This window comes from Perissodus microlepis, chromosome 18 (assembly GCF_051167445.1).
Source record: "Perissodus microlepis isolate ML-2025 ecotype Zambia chromosome 18, ASM5116744v1, whole genome shotgun sequence".
NCBI lineage: Eukaryota > Metazoa > Chordata > Actinopteri > Cichliformes > Cichlidae > Perissodus > Perissodus microlepis.
This window is the reverse complement of record NC_140478.1, coordinates 189,225-208,770: the sequence shown is the minus strand read 5'-3', so window position 1 is coordinate 208,770 and position 19,546 is coordinate 189,225. Positions and strand designations below refer to the sequence as shown.

At 42.9% G+C, this 19,546-nt stretch overlaps 1 protein-coding gene across 3 annotated transcripts in view; it reads right to left on the bottom strand.

Annotated features, from left to right (window-relative positions):
• Window positions 1-816: 816 nt before the first annotated feature.
• LOC146366356 (ADAMTS-like protein 2) overlaps window positions 817-19,546 on the bottom strand; it is a 32,586-nt gene continuing 13,856 nt past the window's right edge. For 2 of the 3 annotated variants that reach the window (XM_084913629.1, XM_084913631.1), the window contains 17 exons: window positions 15,152-15,227; window positions 14,942-15,044; window positions 14,628-14,773; window positions 13,702-13,825; window positions 12,355-12,435; window positions 10,844-11,019; window positions 10,373-10,745; window positions 10,132-10,200; window positions 8,199-8,454; window positions 6,851-6,945; window positions 5,566-5,692; window positions 4,122-4,335; window positions 3,749-3,904; window positions 2,834-3,004; window positions 2,576-2,752; window positions 2,313-2,466; window positions 817-2,226 (listed from right to left, as the gene is read on the bottom strand). In XM_084913629.1, the coding sequence (XP_084769755.1) occupies window positions 2,096-2,226; window positions 2,313-2,466; window positions 2,576-2,752; window positions 2,834-3,004; window positions 3,749-3,904; window positions 4,122-4,335; window positions 5,566-5,692; window positions 6,851-6,945; window positions 8,199-8,454; window positions 10,132-10,200; window positions 10,373-10,745; window positions 10,844-11,019; window positions 12,355-12,435; window positions 13,702-13,825; window positions 14,628-14,773; window positions 14,942-15,044; window positions 15,152-15,227 (2,629 nt within the window). In that variant the 3' untranslated portion in view covers window positions 817-2,095. The remainder of the gene's footprint in view (window positions 2,227-2,312; window positions 2,467-2,575; window positions 2,753-2,833; window positions 3,005-3,748; window positions 3,905-4,121; window positions 4,336-5,565; window positions 5,693-6,850; window positions 6,946-8,198; window positions 8,455-10,131; window positions 10,201-10,372; window positions 10,746-10,843; window positions 11,020-12,354; window positions 12,436-13,701; window positions 13,826-14,627; window positions 14,774-14,941; window positions 15,045-15,151; window positions 15,228-19,546) is intronic. The other variant, XM_084913630.1, reaches the window with a different exon arrangement.

Here is a 19,546-nt window from a genome sequence, read left to right as displayed (position 1 = left end):
AAAGTTGACCTATAGGACGTCACTGCCATCAGGGTAGAAATGTTTTACTACAGGAAAAAGGATCACTAGACCCAAACCATGGCAGTAAAATCCAGTCCACGAGATTCCTTATGGATTTCACATAATGTGTCATGTTTGTAGATTAGTAAAGAGAACCTGGTTCTGCTGGAGGTTTCTTCCTGTTAAAAGGGGGTTTTTCCTTCCCACTGTTATGAAAGTGCTTGCTCACAGGGGGTCATATGATTGTTGGGTTTTCCTCCGTATTTAACTTACGTCTTTAACTTACATAAACTGCCTTGGGGCGACTGTTGTTGTGGTTTTGCACTGTATAAATAAAACTTAATTGAATATTTGTATCTGATGTCTCATCTATGAAAATCCAATGTTATGACTGTTTGTCTTTTATTTTGTGAGGATATCTGTTAATTATCTACCTTTCCAACCACAATCACGGATAATGTTAATGCACAAAAAGGGCTCTGTGGGGGGCTCGGCTGCAGCAGTGGAGCAGAGGAGGCTGGGCCTGAGATTTCACCTTTTCTAACGTTGATGTTAATTGTGAAGGTCATGAAGGGTGAAACTGATCTAATGATTAACTGTGACACACATCCACACAGAGGGTCAGATCATGTTTCAGAGCTAGCTTCACGTCTGTGTTTCTTTTATTCACACACACATACAACCTAGCTTGAATTACCACGTTTAAGCTGCACACCACTAAAGTTTAAGCTCGTTCCTTCTATTTCACAACTACACCTTGGTATCCAACAGCATCGCTAAATGCAAGGGTCAGTCCGACTACAAAGAAGCAGTGGGTCAAACACACAAACACTCACCTTTAATTCTTTCAGTGGGATACAGTACAAACAGTCAGAGCAGCAGCAGCTCTGTGGCAGTGTAACATCAGGTAAACAAACAGTGTACTACGCAGACGAGAGTTTGGCCCGGGCAGTTTTCACTGGCAGCAGCGTGTTCCTGCTGCTCTGTTTGCACGGCTGGCGTGTTGTCCTTCAGCTGCTGCAGGTTGAAAAGCCCACAGAAGTCACAATTGTTTCTTGACTCCTTACCAGTAAACTTGTACCAGCTTTCCCAGAGCCATCTTATTTACAGAGGACGACCCCGGCTGCAAGCTAAAGAATCATTTTGTGCAACCGCAACTCATTACTACCAGCTAGGAAACAATCTTTAGAGATGCTGCAGTGAAAACGCAGTTTTCAGTTAGATGTCGCTTGACAATAGTTCCAAAGGCACATTAATCCCATTAAAAGGCACGTTACAATGTTACATACAACGTGAAGCACTGTGAGGCGACTTTATGATTCGATGCTGTATAGATAAACTCAGTTAATATTTGGATTCTTTCATTTAAATGGAAACACAATGAGCTGTTTTTTTTCTGTGCTGTGTCCAAGTTCACTTTGAATATCAGCTGTGTTTCCATTTGAAGTCAAAAGGGCTGAAAATATTGTTCAAATGCAGTTTGATTTGAAGACTTAAGCGGCAGTGTGGATACGACAGGTGACAACATTATGGTAGCCGTGCTGTGCGTAGCAGGGAGGACGAGGAGCTGCGGTCCATGGCGGCAGCAGGAGAACAACCTGCCCAAACTCCCAGTTTGTGTACATTAAGGACAGGGCCGAGTTTCCCCGCCTGTCTCAGTCTGCTGTCACAGTGGCTCTGACGTGTTTACATACAGCTTCTTTAGCACCGTAGAAATGACACATTTGTTATCTGGAGCGATGAACACAGAAAGAACTGTTTCCTCCTCATCACCCAGCTCCGCCCCCTAAAGCTAGTCTATCTTCACATTGTCTGAGGTGGAGGTTGTGACTAAACTAGTAGCACAGTCAGTGATATAGTTCAGAAAGGATGCTGGGAGAAGACCTCGTACTGGTATACTTCCCACAATGATAAGGAGAGAATCATACAGTGACCGTAAGCTGACCTTTGACATCAATGATTGGATAAAAGTAATCAGGTTATGTTGATGTACTGCGGTCTTTCGTTGCTAGCAGCGAGCTTTGTGTAGCACCAATAAAAGCGTGACCTTTGGTACCAGTGGCTGATGCTGAGGTGAGAGGTTACAGCGAAGGCTTCAGGGTCTGGGTGCCTTACAGGACTGGCAGCAGGCTTTCCTGTAGTACCAGTGGGAACACAGCTTCACCTTGAGAACCAGGGCACAGTTGGCTGTTGCTTTGTCCTGGCAGAAGTCTGCTCCTTGTGATGCTGCAGGATAAACACACACGTACCAAAGCTCCTGTTAGAAAGTCATCGTCTAACGGCGGCATCATCTGCTCTTGGAGTTTTTATACCTGGTGCTTCTGTCGGACAGCTCTGGATTTCACAGCTCTGCTTGGTTTCTGGCTTGAGGGCAGAGTCGCAGCTGTGACCCCTCGTTACCAGCTCCTCCCCTTGGTAACACTTGACCTCTCGAACCTGGACGCCACGCCCACAGGTCTTGCTGCACTGAGTGAACAAGAGGTCAAACTTGCCAATTGTAGTTTGTTGAGGAAAGTTTGAAAAATGTGAGACGGCTGTGATTGTGTGCTGGGTGGCTGATGACAGGCGTCGCTACCTGAGACCAGGATGTGGTGAACCACTTGGAGCAGGGTCTCTGGAAGCAGGACGAGCTCATCTGCGGTTTGTTGGTTTGGTTACAGCTGCTGTCTGGAAACTCTTTGAACACTCCTCCTTCCAGGCCAGCACACACCACCTGACGCTGTCGCACGCCGCGGCCACAGGTAGCGTTACACTGAAACACAGACGCAAAACTAAAGAGTGTACGATCCTTATATAGCGTTAAAATATGATGTCTTCACTGTGCCACAGTCACCTGTTGCCACTCCTGCTCAACCCAGTGTGGAGCACAGTCTCTGTCACCGCAGGGGTAGATGGCCAACGGGCGTAACGGCTGGTCACACTGCCCGTCTGACATCACAAGTCCGCCTGACGAACGGCAGGTCACAGAACGCACCATCCTGCCCTCCCCGCACTCACCTGAGCACTGACACGATGCAGAGACATTTTCATGCAAAATACATTTACACACTGCACAAAAGCTGCTCATAACCTCCACCTCTGAAAACTACAACACTGCAAAATCGAGTCAGATTAATCTGCTGTTTATCCCACTGTAAGGCCTGTATCCACTGGTTTTCAGCCCAGTAACTGACAGCCGCCGTTCCACTGGGACCATTTCAGGAGAGGCTGAAGCAAAGAGACGGCTCGACTGAAGGCCCAAAGGCTTCAAATGCTCTGTGTAGTTCTTTGTTGCTCTATATAAAACCTATTTTAACCTGTTAAACTCTTTTATCTTCAGCATTTTTCGTAGAATAATAAAAAAACATGGCAAACTCTGTGTTTTTGTGCTAATAACGAATAATCTTAATATGCAGTTTCAAAAGGGTTCTTTGCTAAGCTGTCTGCACACTGCACACACAGCCCAGAGTTGGGCATGAAGCAGTGTTTAGTGTTTAGTGGCTTAACAACAAAAACATTCAGGTTCAAGTAAACGAGTGAAAAAGCAGCGAGTGTCCAAAGACGCTCATAAAGCCTGGAAAACTTTAAAAATGACAAGAAAATCAAAAGATAAAGACCCGAGTGACTCGAGACTGGTTTGTTACCATGGTGACATATCTGGTGATACCTCTCACAGACACACTGTCAGTCATCAATTTACAGTTTCAGGCTTTGAAACGGTGATTGACAGTGTCAGTGTGTGGTGGGTACAGTAAAGGGCTGAACTCACAGGTCCCCAATCAGAAACGCTCCATCGTCTGTCACAAGGTGGGCCTTCACATTCCTGGCTCTCTATTGGCCGAGAGGTCTCGTTACACAGTTTCCTTTCCGTAGAGCAACGAACCTCTCGAGTGCGGATGCCCCGAGAGCCACAGCGTGCTGAGCACTGACACACGGAGGGAGAAACGATGAATGACAGCTGGTGTGATGAAGTATGACAATATTCACGTGTCCTCCTGACGGGAGACAAAATCTCAAAAAGGTGAATTATGGAAAGTTTCTTCTTGCTTGGTAACACGTAAGAACATGTAAGACGTTTGCAGTGAAACAACATTAAAAGAGAACTGGTTGTTATGAAAGTTAGACGCTGCTGTAGCACAAACCTCCGACCACTCCGACACCTCCCACTGGGGTCCGCAGCTTTGTCCGTGGCACACCTTCCTATTGGCTGGTTTGTGGAGATCATGTGACAGACAGAGCGAATCGTAGACAGAGGAGTCGAAACCAGGAGACAGCATCTTCCAGCAACGCACGATACGATACTGCACGCCCTCGCCACACGTCCGAGAGCACGCGCTCCAACCACTCGTCTCCCATCTGAGAACAAAGTGGAGTAGTTATCACAGGTCCGTAAAACATCTCCACAGATGTAATGAATCGCTCTCCTGGATTTGTGCTGGAATTCTGTTTAATTCCCTGGTGGGGCATCCATCCACGGTGGTGACCCGTGTGATGCATTATGCAGACGGCTTCAGGTGTAACCAAAACTATGGCAGTAAATCAAAGCTACCAAATATTCACTCTTACAGTCCTGGAATAATTTCCAACGTTTGTCAAAAACATTCAAATACAGTGGAACCCCGACTTACAAAGACCCCATTTAACGAAAAATTCAAGTTACGAAGGCACTGAACGGCAATATTTCTGCCCGTGTTACGGCAAAATGCCCGTGTAACGAAATCCGTTGGCTCTGATTGGCTGAGCCCAGAATGCCTACAATGCCCGCGATGCCTTGCGAATCATGCGACAACCCCCTTGGCTTTCGTCCTTGCGCTTCGCTGTTCCACTTGAACGACGTATTGTTGTCGCCGTTAGCAATTAGCCTATAGCCTACCGTTCACTCAAAAGGCGCGATGGGTGCTTCGACTTACGAAAATTTTCGACTTACGAAAGACCCTCGGGAACGAATTAATTTCGTAAGTCGGGGTTCCACTGTATATGCATACGATAACATTGTAAAACTAAAATATTGATACTAAAATATTTATAATAATATTATAAATAGGCAGTAAAACATGAGGTCTGATAAATCAGCTCCAGATTATTTAGAATAAAAAGGAATCCATAGATATTTAGCAGCTAATGCAGTAACACAATTAGGCCAGATGTTTGTAGGAAATCTGAATCTGGGTGATGCTGTAAATTTATAGATACAGTTATAGATGCAAAGGTCAGTTTTTAACAGTTTATTTATTGATTTATTTGACAAAAATGGCACGTTTGGTTCGTCCCAGTGTGTACTCCAAGTCTCCAGGTCCTAAAAGTAGCATCTGACTTCAGAGTATGTCAGCATCATCTGAAATCAGGCATAGTGTTAGTTCAGCCATGACATGGAGATCCATCCCTGCAGATCTTAGAGTCAGCCAGCATCAGTACTGTTCACCTGGGAAACATGTGCTACTATCAAAGCTGCTTCTAACCCTGCTCCACCTCAGAGGTCCTGACTGAACATGATTGGTTTCTCCAGTTAACCAGCATTTCCATTCACACATAAAACTGTGTTAAACGTGGTGTGGATTTTGCAGTGAGTCTGAGGTGAAACAGTACCGTGGAGGACATTGCTTTCCAATGCAGAACTCTTGTGTGGGCTCCGGTCGGGTCAGAGAGTCACAATAATGGTCGTCAACTTCAGTGCCATCATACCGGACGCACAGGGCATATGTGCTGGTGAAACCTGGGAACACGGTACATCTCAGAACTTCTCTCCTCTGAGCACTTTTACAACTTGCCTCGTGCACCCATTCATTTATGATTTTTCTATGGTTCTTCTGTGCAAGTGCTAATTATCTAATATTCACACACATTCATGCAAGACCCTGCTCCACCTGCTGAGCTACAGCCACCCCACCACACAGTGCTCACAGAGATGAACATCCTCCATATCCTGGTCAAAAATGACTCCAAGGTTCCTCACAGTGTTACTGGAGGCCAAGGTAATGCCATCCAGAGTATGAATCTGCTTAGATACCATATTTCTAAGATTTTCAGGGCCGAGTACAATAACCTCAGTTTTATCTGAATTAAGAAGCAGAACGTTAGCGGCCATCCAGGTCTTTATGTCTTTAAGACATTCCTGCAGTTTAACTAATCGGTGTGTGTTATCTGGCTTCATGGACAGATGGTGTTCAGAGCCATTTTTAGATTGCTCTGGTAGTTCTGTGCTGCTCTCCTGCTCTGTGCATCGTATGATTTCACCACAGACTGCAACACTACACAAAGCAAACATCAGCTCTTCTTTCAAGCTCACCTAAACAGGTCGATCACGTTTATGAAGGCTGGGTCTCAGTTTGCAGCAGTCTCCCAGCACAAAGCCAGCGCATCACTGTGAGCCATTTTTACCATCACATTGTACATCCTGAGTGCAGCTGTGACTGACACGATTATGTGGCAACACTGAAAATGCAGGTTTTTGGCCCCCCGGCCTGTTCACACCATTTCAGCCTGATTCAGTCAGGAAGAGGACGAAGCGTCAAACACAATGAAACGTTTCCACTGCAGCTGTTGTTGACAAATTCACTTCTTCAGTATGGATTATTAAACAAGGAGTGTTAGTCAAAATCACATTTTTAGTTACAAAGTTACAACATAATACGGTTTGTCCAGTGTCAGAGCAGTACTGTAACACTGCATCACCAAGTCTAGACCTACATCAGGAGTTCCTTTAATCAGTCCCTCAGGGATAGCGAGTACAGTGTCACTATGATCACCTTCAGTTAAATGTAGAACAATCACTTTTACACTGTGCTTGAATCTGTGCTGATTTGCAGCAGCAGCCAATCACACAAATATCTGGTTTGGCTCTAACAGTATCAGGTGACAGCTTTGTGTTTACCTGTTGTACAGGTGGAACTGCATGGAGCATAAGCAGACACCTTCCAGCTATACAGGTCTCCCAGACTAATATGTGGCTCCACATCAAAGTTGTTGCTAGAAGGAAGCAGAAACACAGACAGGAGGCAGATTCATGAAACTTGTAAAACCCACCAATGTCACAATGACTTCACTGAACCTGAGGATCACGTGTTAAAGCCCAGACCAGTCTGCACCAGTGTTGGTCAAGTTACTTGAAAAAAGTAATCAGTAACTAATTACTGATTACTTCCCCAAAAAAGTAATCCCGTTACTTTACTGATTACTTATTTTCAAAAGTAATTAATTACTTAGTTACTTAGTTACTTTTTAAAAACACGATTTACAACCTGAATAGGTGATAAAGTGATAGATCTGTCAGGCCAATTCTACTTTTTCTGCATAATCCATCACAAAATGTAATCAAATGGAAAAGTCCCTTTTTAAAACTTGTTTTATTAGTTTTAATCTTTTAACTTTATGCATCAAGCAAAAATTTAATTATATGCAACATTCTCTGACTTGAATAAATTAGTTTAACATTTAAACCTATTTTCTGCACATTCCAGCACATAAAATATATTTTTGTGTTTACACTCACTCTTTCAAATAGATGCAAGTAAAACACAGCAGAAAATAAATAAAGTCACAGACTAGCGGTCCTGTTGCTCTATTTTCACCTGTAAAGCAGGAGCGGGGCAGGCGGAGGTTTACCCTGGTGCAGGTGTGCTGCAGCGGTCAGTGGAAGAATCCGCGAGTTTCTCTGTGAGTTTCCCATTACGTCGTAGCTACTCGGTGCTTGCTTGGAAGTTTAGGGTTTTTTTTCGCTGTAAAAAGAAGTTTTCTTCCCACGCACAACGGACACTAATGTTTTTGTCCTTTTTATGGAATCAAAATCAAAGTAAGGTCAGTACTTCCACGCTTTAAACGCTGCACGCTCACACTCTCTCCTGCACTCGATATATGATCCATTGTTGATCTGCACACAGCTGTTGCCACGAACGTCGCACTCGCCTACGTCACTGTCATGAGACATTCTCGCCAAAAAATCACGGTTTTAGTAACGCAGTAACGCAGCGTTCCTACGGGAAAGTAACGGTAATCTAATTACCGTTTTTGCAATAGTAATCCCTTACTTTACTCGTTACTTGAAAAAAGTAATCGGACTACAGTAACGCGTTACAAGTAACGCGTTACTGCCCATCTCTGGTCTGCACACATCTAAACCCAGTGTGGTGATGAGATGAAGGACTGTATGTGAAGCAGTTCTTGTTATGATTACAGTACAAATGCAGAATAAGCTCTGAGGATCATGAGATGCTTCATCGTACCTCTCCGTGTCGGCTGCCTGGACCTCTGACACCTGCTGCAGCTCTACCAGGATGGCGGTGTGAGGACCACTGACTGTTTCTGAGGCCACAGAGTCCATGACTGTGACAATGTCCCTGTGCATTTGTGAGCTTGTGTCTGTGTCTGCAGCAGCAACTGACTGCTGCTCAGTGTGTGTGTGTGTGGCTGAGTGTGTGTTTGTCTCCTCCAGCAGCAGGTAGGGAGCATCTTCTGCTGCAGGATGAACCCTCTGATCACCTGTGAATGGGCAACAAATGAATGGGACAGATTTTTAAAATTACTTTGAAGGTTAAGGTTTCATTTTTTATTTGCTAATCTTCATATTATTAGGTGTCTTTTTCATAACTTATATATAATCAAAGTCAAACTCTACAGTCCTGTTCTTGCGCTTTCCCTCACTTCCTTACAATTTGCCAGAAAAATGGGAAACGGTTACAGGGGCAGCAAAAGACTGGGAAAGTTGGTGAACAGGTTAGTGGGAAACAGGTGTTTGTCATGAGCATCCCCAAACGGCTCAGTCGTTTTAAAGGATGGGGCGAGGTTCACCACTTCGTGAACAACTGTGTTGTGTTACACAACATCCCAACTTCACTGGAACTGTGGTTGTAGTATATTGGCCCAACACTGGTGTGTGAGTCCAGTGAGCTTTGGTGTGACCACAGGTCTTATTCACACCCTGAACTCTGATTGAAGTTTAAGCAGCCTTCAGGAGGAGTTCTCCAGGTTCCTTTATTGGCAGCAGGAGCATCTCTGTTCAGGATCATTGTCTGAAAAATGAAGCTGCTACCAGTCACACACACTGGTATTGCATAGCTGATCAACATCAGACTGTATTATTCCGCGTTCACACCCTGTATTGTCCAAAGTATTCACTCTCCCACCCATACTTGTATAAAGCACTTTGAGAGCTCAGATAGAGTAGAAAAGCGCTATATATGAACCAGTCCATTTACCAAATATTCTTCCAAACCAACTTCCTTCCAAGCCAAAGACTAGAACATATTGATGAAGGATATCATGTTTTTGGCTTCACCTGCACAACAGCTGTCGTTCCAAGGCAGGTCTCCCCACCAGGATCTGTTTCCCCTGCGTCGGGAGCAGCGCTGGGCTCTCCAAATCACAGACAAACAGTATCCCACATTCTTGATTTTTAGTTCACAAACACTTCTTATAACGACTAACTACTCCTGAAACTTTGGAGGTTTTAGCTCTTTATACAGTAAAGTTACAGGAGGATAAAAATAATTATCAGGCAAAATGTTTGTTAAAATAATCCTGTCTGTTACCACGTGAGAACAATAAATATAAATTTTCTGGTGTAACCCTCAAACTGAATGGTAATGTAACAACACTCGCTCCTTCCACGTCTAATATCTGTAACGGAGGCGGAATAACTGGATCCTCGCTCCATGCCCAGTGAATGCTCGCCACGCAGGGGGAAGACGTTTTGTCAGTGACACCGACAGTTTGTTCCTCCGGTTCAAATCACGGACAAACAGTGTCCCACAGTCGTTCATGTTTTAAACGCTCTGCACAGAGACGTTTTTTTGAAAAATGTATTGATAGCAATGTTGAATATTATTACACAGTAAAAACCTAAAAAACAACAAAAACAACTATACGTAAAATAATTAAAGATGGTTTGTTTTTCTTTTTCTAAAAAGAGGTAGTGGTTTATTTAATTGCAACCTGTAACCTTTTATTTCTTTCATTGTTTACAATTTGCGGTGTGGAATAAACTGCAGTGGAGTTTGAAACAAAACATGGGCGTGTGTGCACGTGTGTGTGTGGGCGGGGTTCTTGTAAGACAAAGGGGGCCTAGCAAAACAAGTTTGGGAACCACCGCCTTACTGTACACAAGGAAGATGTCTGAAGTGAAAACATTTGGGAAACAACTGGATTTGTCTTTTCTACCTGGGAAGGTGAGCATTAGCGTGTTGTCGTCTTCAGCCAATTGCTCGTTGGAAGAGTTGGAAGAGCTTTCTTAATGACCAGAGAAAAGAAAGACAGTGGCAGAAATCATGTGGTTAGAAAGCACCAATATCACGGAAGATTAAATGATCACTAAAGCTGTTGTTGTCTCCTGATTGAACCTCTGGCACGACTCAGTCAGTCGAACATCTTTAATAATACAAGTAAGATGAATAAAACTTACTGTAGCCAGATGGTGCTGGAGGTCCCTGTTCCTCCACATCATTGTGACTAAACACACGAGTGATGACATCAGCTGGTCTGTAGACCATAATGTCCACTGGTGCTGGTCTGGCGGTCTGGATCTCCCACACCACTTCCTCCTCCTCTTCTTCCTGCAGCTGGACATCTGGGTGGTCGTGCAGGTCGTGATGGACAGATGCTGACCCTCTGCTGTGGTTCATCGAGATACTCTGATCCTCTCTCACATCCACGTTTACGTCATTATAGGTGAGGTTAAGATTGGAGTGGCGTGAGGCCGCGGCAGCTGCTTGAGACTTGAGTGGGATGGTATACTCGTAGGTGATGTGGGGGAGTTTCCCATTCAAGTTGTAGTACTGAAACGACACGCAGCCTTGTTACAGTCAAACTAACAAACACGTGTGTGTGTGTGTGTGTGTGTGTGTGTGTGTGTGTGTGTGTGTTCCTGTACTACCATAACATTAAGACCCTGCAGAGTGGGTCCCTGGGCAATGATGTATTCCAACCCATCAGACAACACGACGCTTGGACGTCGGTACTTGAACACTGTTCCTGCCACGTGGAAATTCTGAGGATTGTCAAACACCGTGTTCCCATTGAAGAAGAAATATCCCGCTTCATCTGACAGAGCTAGAAAGAAGGGAAAACGTCAGGTAGGAGGGCTAAAAAGTCCTTTTCAAATGTCAGAGCTTCAGTGTGTACATGTGTGTCTTTGTAAATCCAGGCCAATGGTACTGAGCATGTACCAAAACGGGACAGTGTTTTCCTACATGTTGTCCCCGAGCCAAGGGGCCAAACCTACAGCTGGTAGAAGCACTGAGCAAAGGTTGTGCTGGTGCAACCACAATAAGCAGCACCACACTGGCACACAATATCATTCAGATTGTCTACATTCCCATCTAGGCCGTGGTAGTCAAAGGGCTTGAGGAGATGGGACTTGTTTGTTAGTTGTTGAAGAGCTCTCATCTGAAACGCATGTTTCTAAAAGCTGACGGGGCTCCCTGACCACATATATCTCACATCTACCTTCAAAGTGACAACTGTGCTCTACTGAGAGACGCTCACGAGACAACCTAGCACTATTTTATTATCAGGCGCTTAAAGATTCAAGTCACATATCTGTGGACTTAAATCTCGCTGAACACAGAGCAGTGAAGTACAACTCATAATTCAAAGCATATATTAGACACATGGAAACAGGAAGTACTTGTGATTGGCTGTTGATGAGGAGATGCCGTGTCCTTTGTGAGAAAACTCCGCCTACTCTGCAGTTGTTCCCAGACACATTTTATTTCCACGCTGATGTCAGCTTTAACTGACACAGTAAAATCCCAACTGGGATGTTGGTGACGAACACATGACAAACTGATGGGAGCCACTTGAGGCCAGGGACGTCCCATCAGTTGGTAGGACTGAAGACGCCTTTCAGATGAGACGTGAATGACTTTAGGAACCTAAAAGTCCAGTTGGCTTCACATATTTGCACTTAAGACACAGATAGGTGGTTCAGATCTGCATGTTCTTACTCTCAAATACCTCGAGACAGGAGGCAAATTCACAGAACCCAAAAAAGACGGTCCTGGTGTCAAACTGGACTTCTTTAACTTAAAACTAGTGAAAATGACCAAGTCTTAGCTGGAGACTAAAACTCTCATCACCACTGAAATGTGATGACATTTGCTTCCTGTGCAGGTCTGGGATCTGTAGTGAAATTACAGAACGAACAGCTGAGTGTTGGAAGCCATGCAGAATGCACCTCAACACAGAGTCATCATTTTCTAACATAGCAGTACCCAGAGTTTAGCTACTAATCCTGTTCTCTTCCTTTAAAAAGTTACTTAGGAGTTGGATTAGTTTGCTTACTGTAATACACTAATCATATATATGCATACATTTGATGATATTGAACCATGGTCCCTCATGGTCCCTGATGATATTGACCTTAAAGAAGCTGTACGTTCTCACCCAGGATGTTCTCCGTCTTGTGCCTCTCTATAATCTGAATGTCTGAAGCTCCAGCTGGGATGTTGGTGATAAACACATAACCTGATGACAAAAACAAACTTGTCACTAAACTGCAACACAATTGGAAAGAAAAAACACTCCAAGAGTTTATCAGCAGGAACACATTTCTGTGAATACGAGGACTCAGTCTGGTGAGGACAGATCTCTGGGGAAGGCTAACCCATCTAAGTATGTTTTTAATGCACTGGTACTGCATCACACGCTTCCCAGATGGGATTACACCATGCGTCGACGTCTGCCTCCAACATCTTTGAAACATTGCTGTAGACAGTTGGACTCCTGATTAGATCCAGTCAGTTTGGATCCATCACTCCATAAGAGTTACGTTGGCTGCGATTTCCAGTCTGGTTCTAATGTGGCATACTTCAGCCTGTTCTCCCTCTTTCTGTTCCTTAACAGTGGCTTCTTGACAGCCGTCCTTCCATTCAGAGCACTTCTAATGAGGCTTCTGTGGAAAGTAAATGAATCAGCCGAAGGGTCAGATGCATTTCTCAGGTCCTGTCAGGTCTTTGCTGGATATTTCCTTATTACTGAAGGACATAACTGTTCATCTGCTGTAGAATTTCTTTCAGGTGTGCCACTTCTTTTGTCCTTAACTTGTCCTGTTTCTTCTGATGTTTTAAAAACGTACTTTACACCATGTTGCAATATGCCAAGTTTCATGGCAATATCTCTTTGGGAAGCCGTGTTGGTACAAAACCATGCTGTCAAACAACATTTTTCATTGGTCCAACTAAGTAAGAACAAACTGGCGTATGTGTTGCTAGCAATAAATTGCCTACAGATGCAATTTAAAATGTCTTATTTGCTAAGTTTTCTGTTATGTGTAGAAACAGAATGATGTCAGGATCAATGTAAAGTTATTTAACTGACTGAAAAACATTCCCGTGTCCAAATAAAAACTCATAAATTCAAGAACATTAATGTTCAAGACCAATGTTTTAAAAAAGATTACAAAGTCTGGCTCCTTGCAGGCAAAATCAAAGCATTAAAAAATATGTTGAAAAAGCTTCCCTCGCTTCGAGAGTCCTGCTGGCGGGCAGCCTGCTGGCGGGCAGCGTAGTAACGAACCAGCAGAAGGGGGTGAAGACATCATGGAGTCATCCACCCCGGTTTCAGGCTTCTATGACGACACGTGTTTACAGGACACCGTGCAGTGGATTTCGCTGAGGTGGTTGCAAAGATAATGGTTTCCTTGAGCTGTCTGATGAGTGAAATAATCACTAAATGCTCGTCCTGTGCCAGTTAGATATGTATGTTGAATGTGGTTATCTGTGTGTGTGTTACCTAACTGTGTGAGTGCCTTCCTGTAGGATCCAGAGATCCGCTGGCACGATGTCCCGTTTCCTCCGCACACACCACATCTGTCTACAGTCTTACTGCTGTACAGCTCCCCATCACACCCCACAGGCTGGAACAGAGGAGCAGACATAATACACATACATGTGACACTGTTTGTTCTTCAGAGACAACACTCATGCAGCTTTTTCTCACAACAGCCAGAAACACCTGACTTGAATTTTTACTACCAGGAAATATATTCTTCCAAGCCACGTGATTGGGTGAAGGTGTTCACATGTTTTGCTCTTTAAAGCACACTTTTAAACACAGCCGAGTTCAACCACATGTCAGAGTGGGGAGGAAAGGTGACGTGGAGCCCAACAGGGCAGTCAGCTGCCCCACATCTGGGTTCAAGAAGAAAGGTCATGAATGTCAGCTCCTTTAGCTCCACCCCTACTACAGCGACGGCAGAACATACAAAGAACTTCTTTATAGTGAAGTGAAACCATGTGTTGAAAGGTGAAGGCTGTTCCCAGCATGCCTCAGTACTGACAGCAGCTGCGTCCTCCTCTGCAGAGTTTACCCTCCTCTAACAGATACTCGAACCACGTCAAACAGCTCATATCATCTCAGACTGCCTGAGAAATCACGACGGTAAATTAAAAGCATCATGCATGACGAGCACCATGAGTCTGACAGAGCAGCTGTGGGAGTGGAGTGGTAGTGGAACATCATGAAAATGCTGACCACAAAGCTGCAGCAACTGTGCCATCCTGCCAAAGTAGACGAAAAAGTCTGAGCGCCTTGTTGAATGAACACCACGGTGTACAAGCTAACGAAGCAGCTAACGAGTGTATTTTCTATGATGTTGAAAATATTTCATTAAGATTTTCTACAGTAAAAAAGCATCTGAACTTTTTCTGGTTGGTTACCTGACACATCCCCTCGATACACACTCCATGGTTTTCAGTATCCCGACAGGAGGTGCCATCGTGGGCAGGAACCAGCAGCTGTCGCTCACCACTGATGGTGGTACACTGCAGGTCACATGGTCTATTGGAGATGCTGATGTAATCGGCTACATGGGGAAGGACACATTTAAGAAAGCATTTCTTTAACAACATCAACAAATTGCACTGGCTACATCGTGTCATTATTTCAGACAAATACACAATCTTCACATGTTATATCTACTGTTGCATCGTCAAACGAAGATGATGAAAGTGAACTGACACATGAGGCTGACCTGGGTACAGAGGTATCCACTGATAGTATCGCCTTCCAAAGGCTTTAGAGTTGAACTGGGAACACTGGTGCTGCTTGAAGCTAACACTGGTGCTGGGACACGGCTACAAAACAAATACATACACAAAACGAACAAACACAGACAAAAGCTTCAATGCTTATTTCTACTGTTTCCTTATTGTAATCAATCAGTAAAGGATCAATATCATACCTGCTTTGAACAGAGCTGGTACTTCTTAGGGGAGCCAACACAACAGGAGCTGTTAACATTTTGGGTGGAGGACAGCCTGAGACAGACAGGAGTGTCAGGGTGCAGGATGATCAACACTTTTATTAATGACACCGTCCATCTAACTGCAGTGCTGCTGGCAGCTTGTGCTTTCACACCAAAGCTTCAATTTGCCAACTGTGATGGCCCAACCCACGGCCACACTCGAAAGTCGGTAACTCTTGTATTTTCATTTCTTCATTTGAACACAATAACACACTTTAGTTTCCAATAAGTTTATTGATTGGTTTGGATACATTTGTTCTTTTTGTAAGCGCGCACATTTAGGTTATGTATTCATACCAGTTCATTACTTTGTTTGACTAACCTTTGTTTCTTTTACTTGCTGCTTACCTGCCATGATCCCTGAGCGTTACCAGACAAAAGGTGGAGGCCAGGGTTTAAAGCCCTTAAATACAAAGAGGGATAATTGGACCGCACCACCACTTCCTGCTGAAGGAGACAATGTGTATTTTCTTTAATTAAAAAAAAAGCTTTTGTATTTGATTACATATTTGAGTTTAGGGTTCAGTGGTTTTGACTTTCTTTGGTGTTGACTTTATAAACAAACCAGACTGTACTGCGTAATTTTTGTGGTTTATGATTGCGTTTTATTTAGTTACCCCTCGTGGGTCATAGTGGTCTGATCAGCCATTATATAAACCCTTGTGTGTCATTTCCTGTTTAGGTCAGTTATGTTTGTTTGGGCTGAGTTTAGGTTTGTTTCTTTGACCTCTTTTATGAGCTCAACGTTTGTTATTTTTGTAAATATAATTTTTGGGGTGTAAATGGAAACCCTGGTTTTTCTAATAATTCCTGTGACTCCTCCTGCTTTTTCAACTCAGTCCATCACACCAACACACTGACAATAAATAAACTGTGTGTAACTGAGTATCATGGATGATGTCACCAAGCTACCCACCAAGAGTGTCCAGGTCTTACCTTAGATGGTAAGCTCTTAGAGATGACTGATTTTCTTGAATGGACATGCCTAATCCTGCACTTTCCTTCCACTGCCCACTAGTTACACCATGGTTACTGTGGCACAGTGGGTATCTTTATTTGCCTGCTAAATTCATCCGTTTTTCTTAATCGCTTTGGTCAGAATTGAAGTGGAGCTGGAGCCTATCCCTGCACAGACAGGACACACCTGGGTTAACTCACCAATCACAGGGTGAAGACAAAGAGAGACACATAAATACTCCCACCCAGCAAAGGCCCTTTTAGGATCATCACTTCATTCTGTTGTTCTCAGACTGAGTCACTGTAGGTGGGATGTTGCAGCTCTAACCTGACTGTTGTTCAGGTAAAATTCAAATGTGTTTTTTAAAATCATAATCATTAAAAAGGGATGAAACTTTTTGTTCAGATTCCAAAGTGGGCCACGCAAGAAGAAGCTCGACACCACTGTAGAAACCCAGCAAGCTTGTCTGTAGCCTGTGGGAACAGACCGAAGGAGTACTGGCCTCATTAAAACTTCCTTTCCTACAGCAGTAAGATGTAAACACAGTAAACTATTTAGCAGCCAAAGCAGTGGATCTGTTTCTTAGGAGGAGGCCATCGTGTGTGTGTGTGTGTGTGTGTGTGTGTGTGTGTGTGTGTGTGTGTTATTTTGAACTAAAAGAAGAGACTAAATAGCTTTATTTATGTGTTTGTGTGTAACTTTGGGAGGACAGAGAGTTACAGCATCTGTCTTTTATTACAGCGTTAATATCTCCCAAACACACACCTCTCTCACTGTATCTGCTTCCATTCAAACACTGTTTAGACTGTAAAAACAGGAGAGATGCTGACAAGAGATGAACGCTAGGTCACTGTGAAGACAGAGGCCATAAAGCAGGATGGGGGGGGGCAGGAGGTGGGTCAAACACTGACGAGGAGTAACGAAAGGAAACTTTATACTTTATATACACCACAAATAAACCCGTCTAAAAACGAAATTGATCAGTTTTTGGACATTACTCTTCCAAAATTATTAGACACCCAAGCAATGGCACTGGATTCACCACTGACATCAGGTGAACTCCAGGAAGCCCTGATAAGTATGCCCAATAATAAGGCTCCAGGTCCAGACGGCTTTCCTGCAGAATTCTACAAAGAATTCTGGACGATTCTAGCACCAGTTTTTTCCAGAACGTTGTTGGAAATCAAAGAAAAGGGCAGACTTCCATCAAATATGAATTCTGCAAACATTAATCTCCTGCTAAAACCAGGCAAAGACCCTGTATGTCCCTCAAGCTATTGTCCAATATCCCTTATAAATGTAGACCTTAAAATAATCTGCAAAGCTCTCTCAAAGAGACTAGAGAAAATAACCCCCCTTTTAATTCATCCTGACCAAACTGGTTTCATAAAAGGTAGGCACTCATCAACAAATACACGCAGATTACTTAATTTGATAGACTACTCATACAGTAAAAACCTTGAAACTACAATATTTTCTTTAGATGCAGAAAAAGCATTTGACAGAGTTAACTGTAAATTTCTATTTGCAACTTTACACAAATTTGGTTTTGGATCCTCTTTCATTAACTGGTTAAAAATATATAATTCCCCAACAGCTTGTGTCAGAACAAATGACCAAACATCCTCCAGCTTCTGTCTCTTGAGGGGCACCAGGCAGGGATGCCCACTCTCCCCTTCACTGTTTGCAATTTTTATTGAACCACTAGCAGCAGCAATTGGACAGAATTCAGTAATTAAGGGCATAAAATGCAAGAACGTGGAACATAAAATCAGCCTTTACGCGGATGATGTGTTACTCTTTCTCCAAAATTCACAAATCAATATCTCTGGGGTGATTGAATTGATAAACTCTTTTGCAAGAATATCAGATTGCTCAATTAACTGGTCAAAATCTACAGTCCTCCCGATTAATTGCTCCTTCCATAATTCTTCTTCTACTACACTGCAATCGGGAAATATAAAATATTTAGGTATTAATGTTTCTCCCAAGCTTGCAGATCTGACTAAATTAAACCATATCACACTTTTAAAGAAGGTAGAAGGCGATCTGGCTAGATGGAAATGTTTACCCATAACACTCATGGGAAGGGTTGCTGCTATAAAAATGATGGTCTTACCAAAAATAAATTATTTATTCTCAATAATCCCAACTAAACCGCCACAAGATTGGTTCAGATCTCTAGATTCATATATGTCCAAATTCCTTTGGAAACATAAACCCCCACATATAAGCTTAAAAACACTACAAAAGACCAAGGATAAAGGAGGATTAGAACTACCTAACTTTCAGCACTACTTCTTAGCCAACAGGCTTCAGTTTATCTCAGGATGGCTAAAACATACCCTCTTAGATGAACCTTGGCTAGATGTAGAACAAGCACTTTGCAATAATCTAGAGATTTCAGATCTACCATTTATCAGCTCAAACATCCAACGACATGAATGCTTCAAAAGCGTCAGCATCAGCTCTTCTCTGACAGCATGGTGGGAGTTTCTAAAATTGACAGAGTCTTCATTAATCCCATGCAAACGTACACCTATCTGGAACAACCCTGACATATTACAAAACAATAATATGATAAACTTTTCAGATTGGAGTGGTAAAGGAATCAAATACTTAGAACATATATTAGAAGGAACAGAATTTATTTCATTTGACAGACTAGTTACACAATATGGGATCAACAAGAAAATATTTTTAGAATATCAACAAATTAAATCCATAGTAAAAAAGAAATTTAAACCGGGTCAAGTTGAACTACAAACACCACCAAGTGTGGTTCAATTTCTTACTCTTAAAACCCCAAAATTACTATCCAAAATATACAGAATGCTTTCTAAAACAGATGAATCAATATCACTTCCTATTGCAAAATGGGAAGCGGATTTATCAGTTAACTTAGACCAAAACTTCTGGTCTCAGATTTGCTTAAAAACCTTTCATCTAATCAGAAATCCCAGTCTTCAATTAATTCAATACAAAATATTACATAGAGTGCACTATACAGGTCATCGGATGTTCAAGATGGGCTTTACGTCTACCAACAACTGCTCACACTGCCAAACCAATTCACCGGACAATTATATCCACGCTCTTTGGTTCTGTCCACCAGTTCAGAAGTTTTGGCGCGAGATATGTGAAGACTTTCTCTTTGATATTTGGTCACATTGGGACCTGATGAATGTAAAAACAAAGAATTACCAGATTTTTTTTTAACCTTATTTTTGTTTCTAAGAAAAATGAGAGCCACATATGAGGATATTCGTTTAAAATTTTGATAGAACAGTGGCAGTATAATGTCCTCCTAAGTGGATATCAGGCCCTTGTAGAACAAAATTGAGTATTTTAGTCTAAATAACCCAAAATGTGAT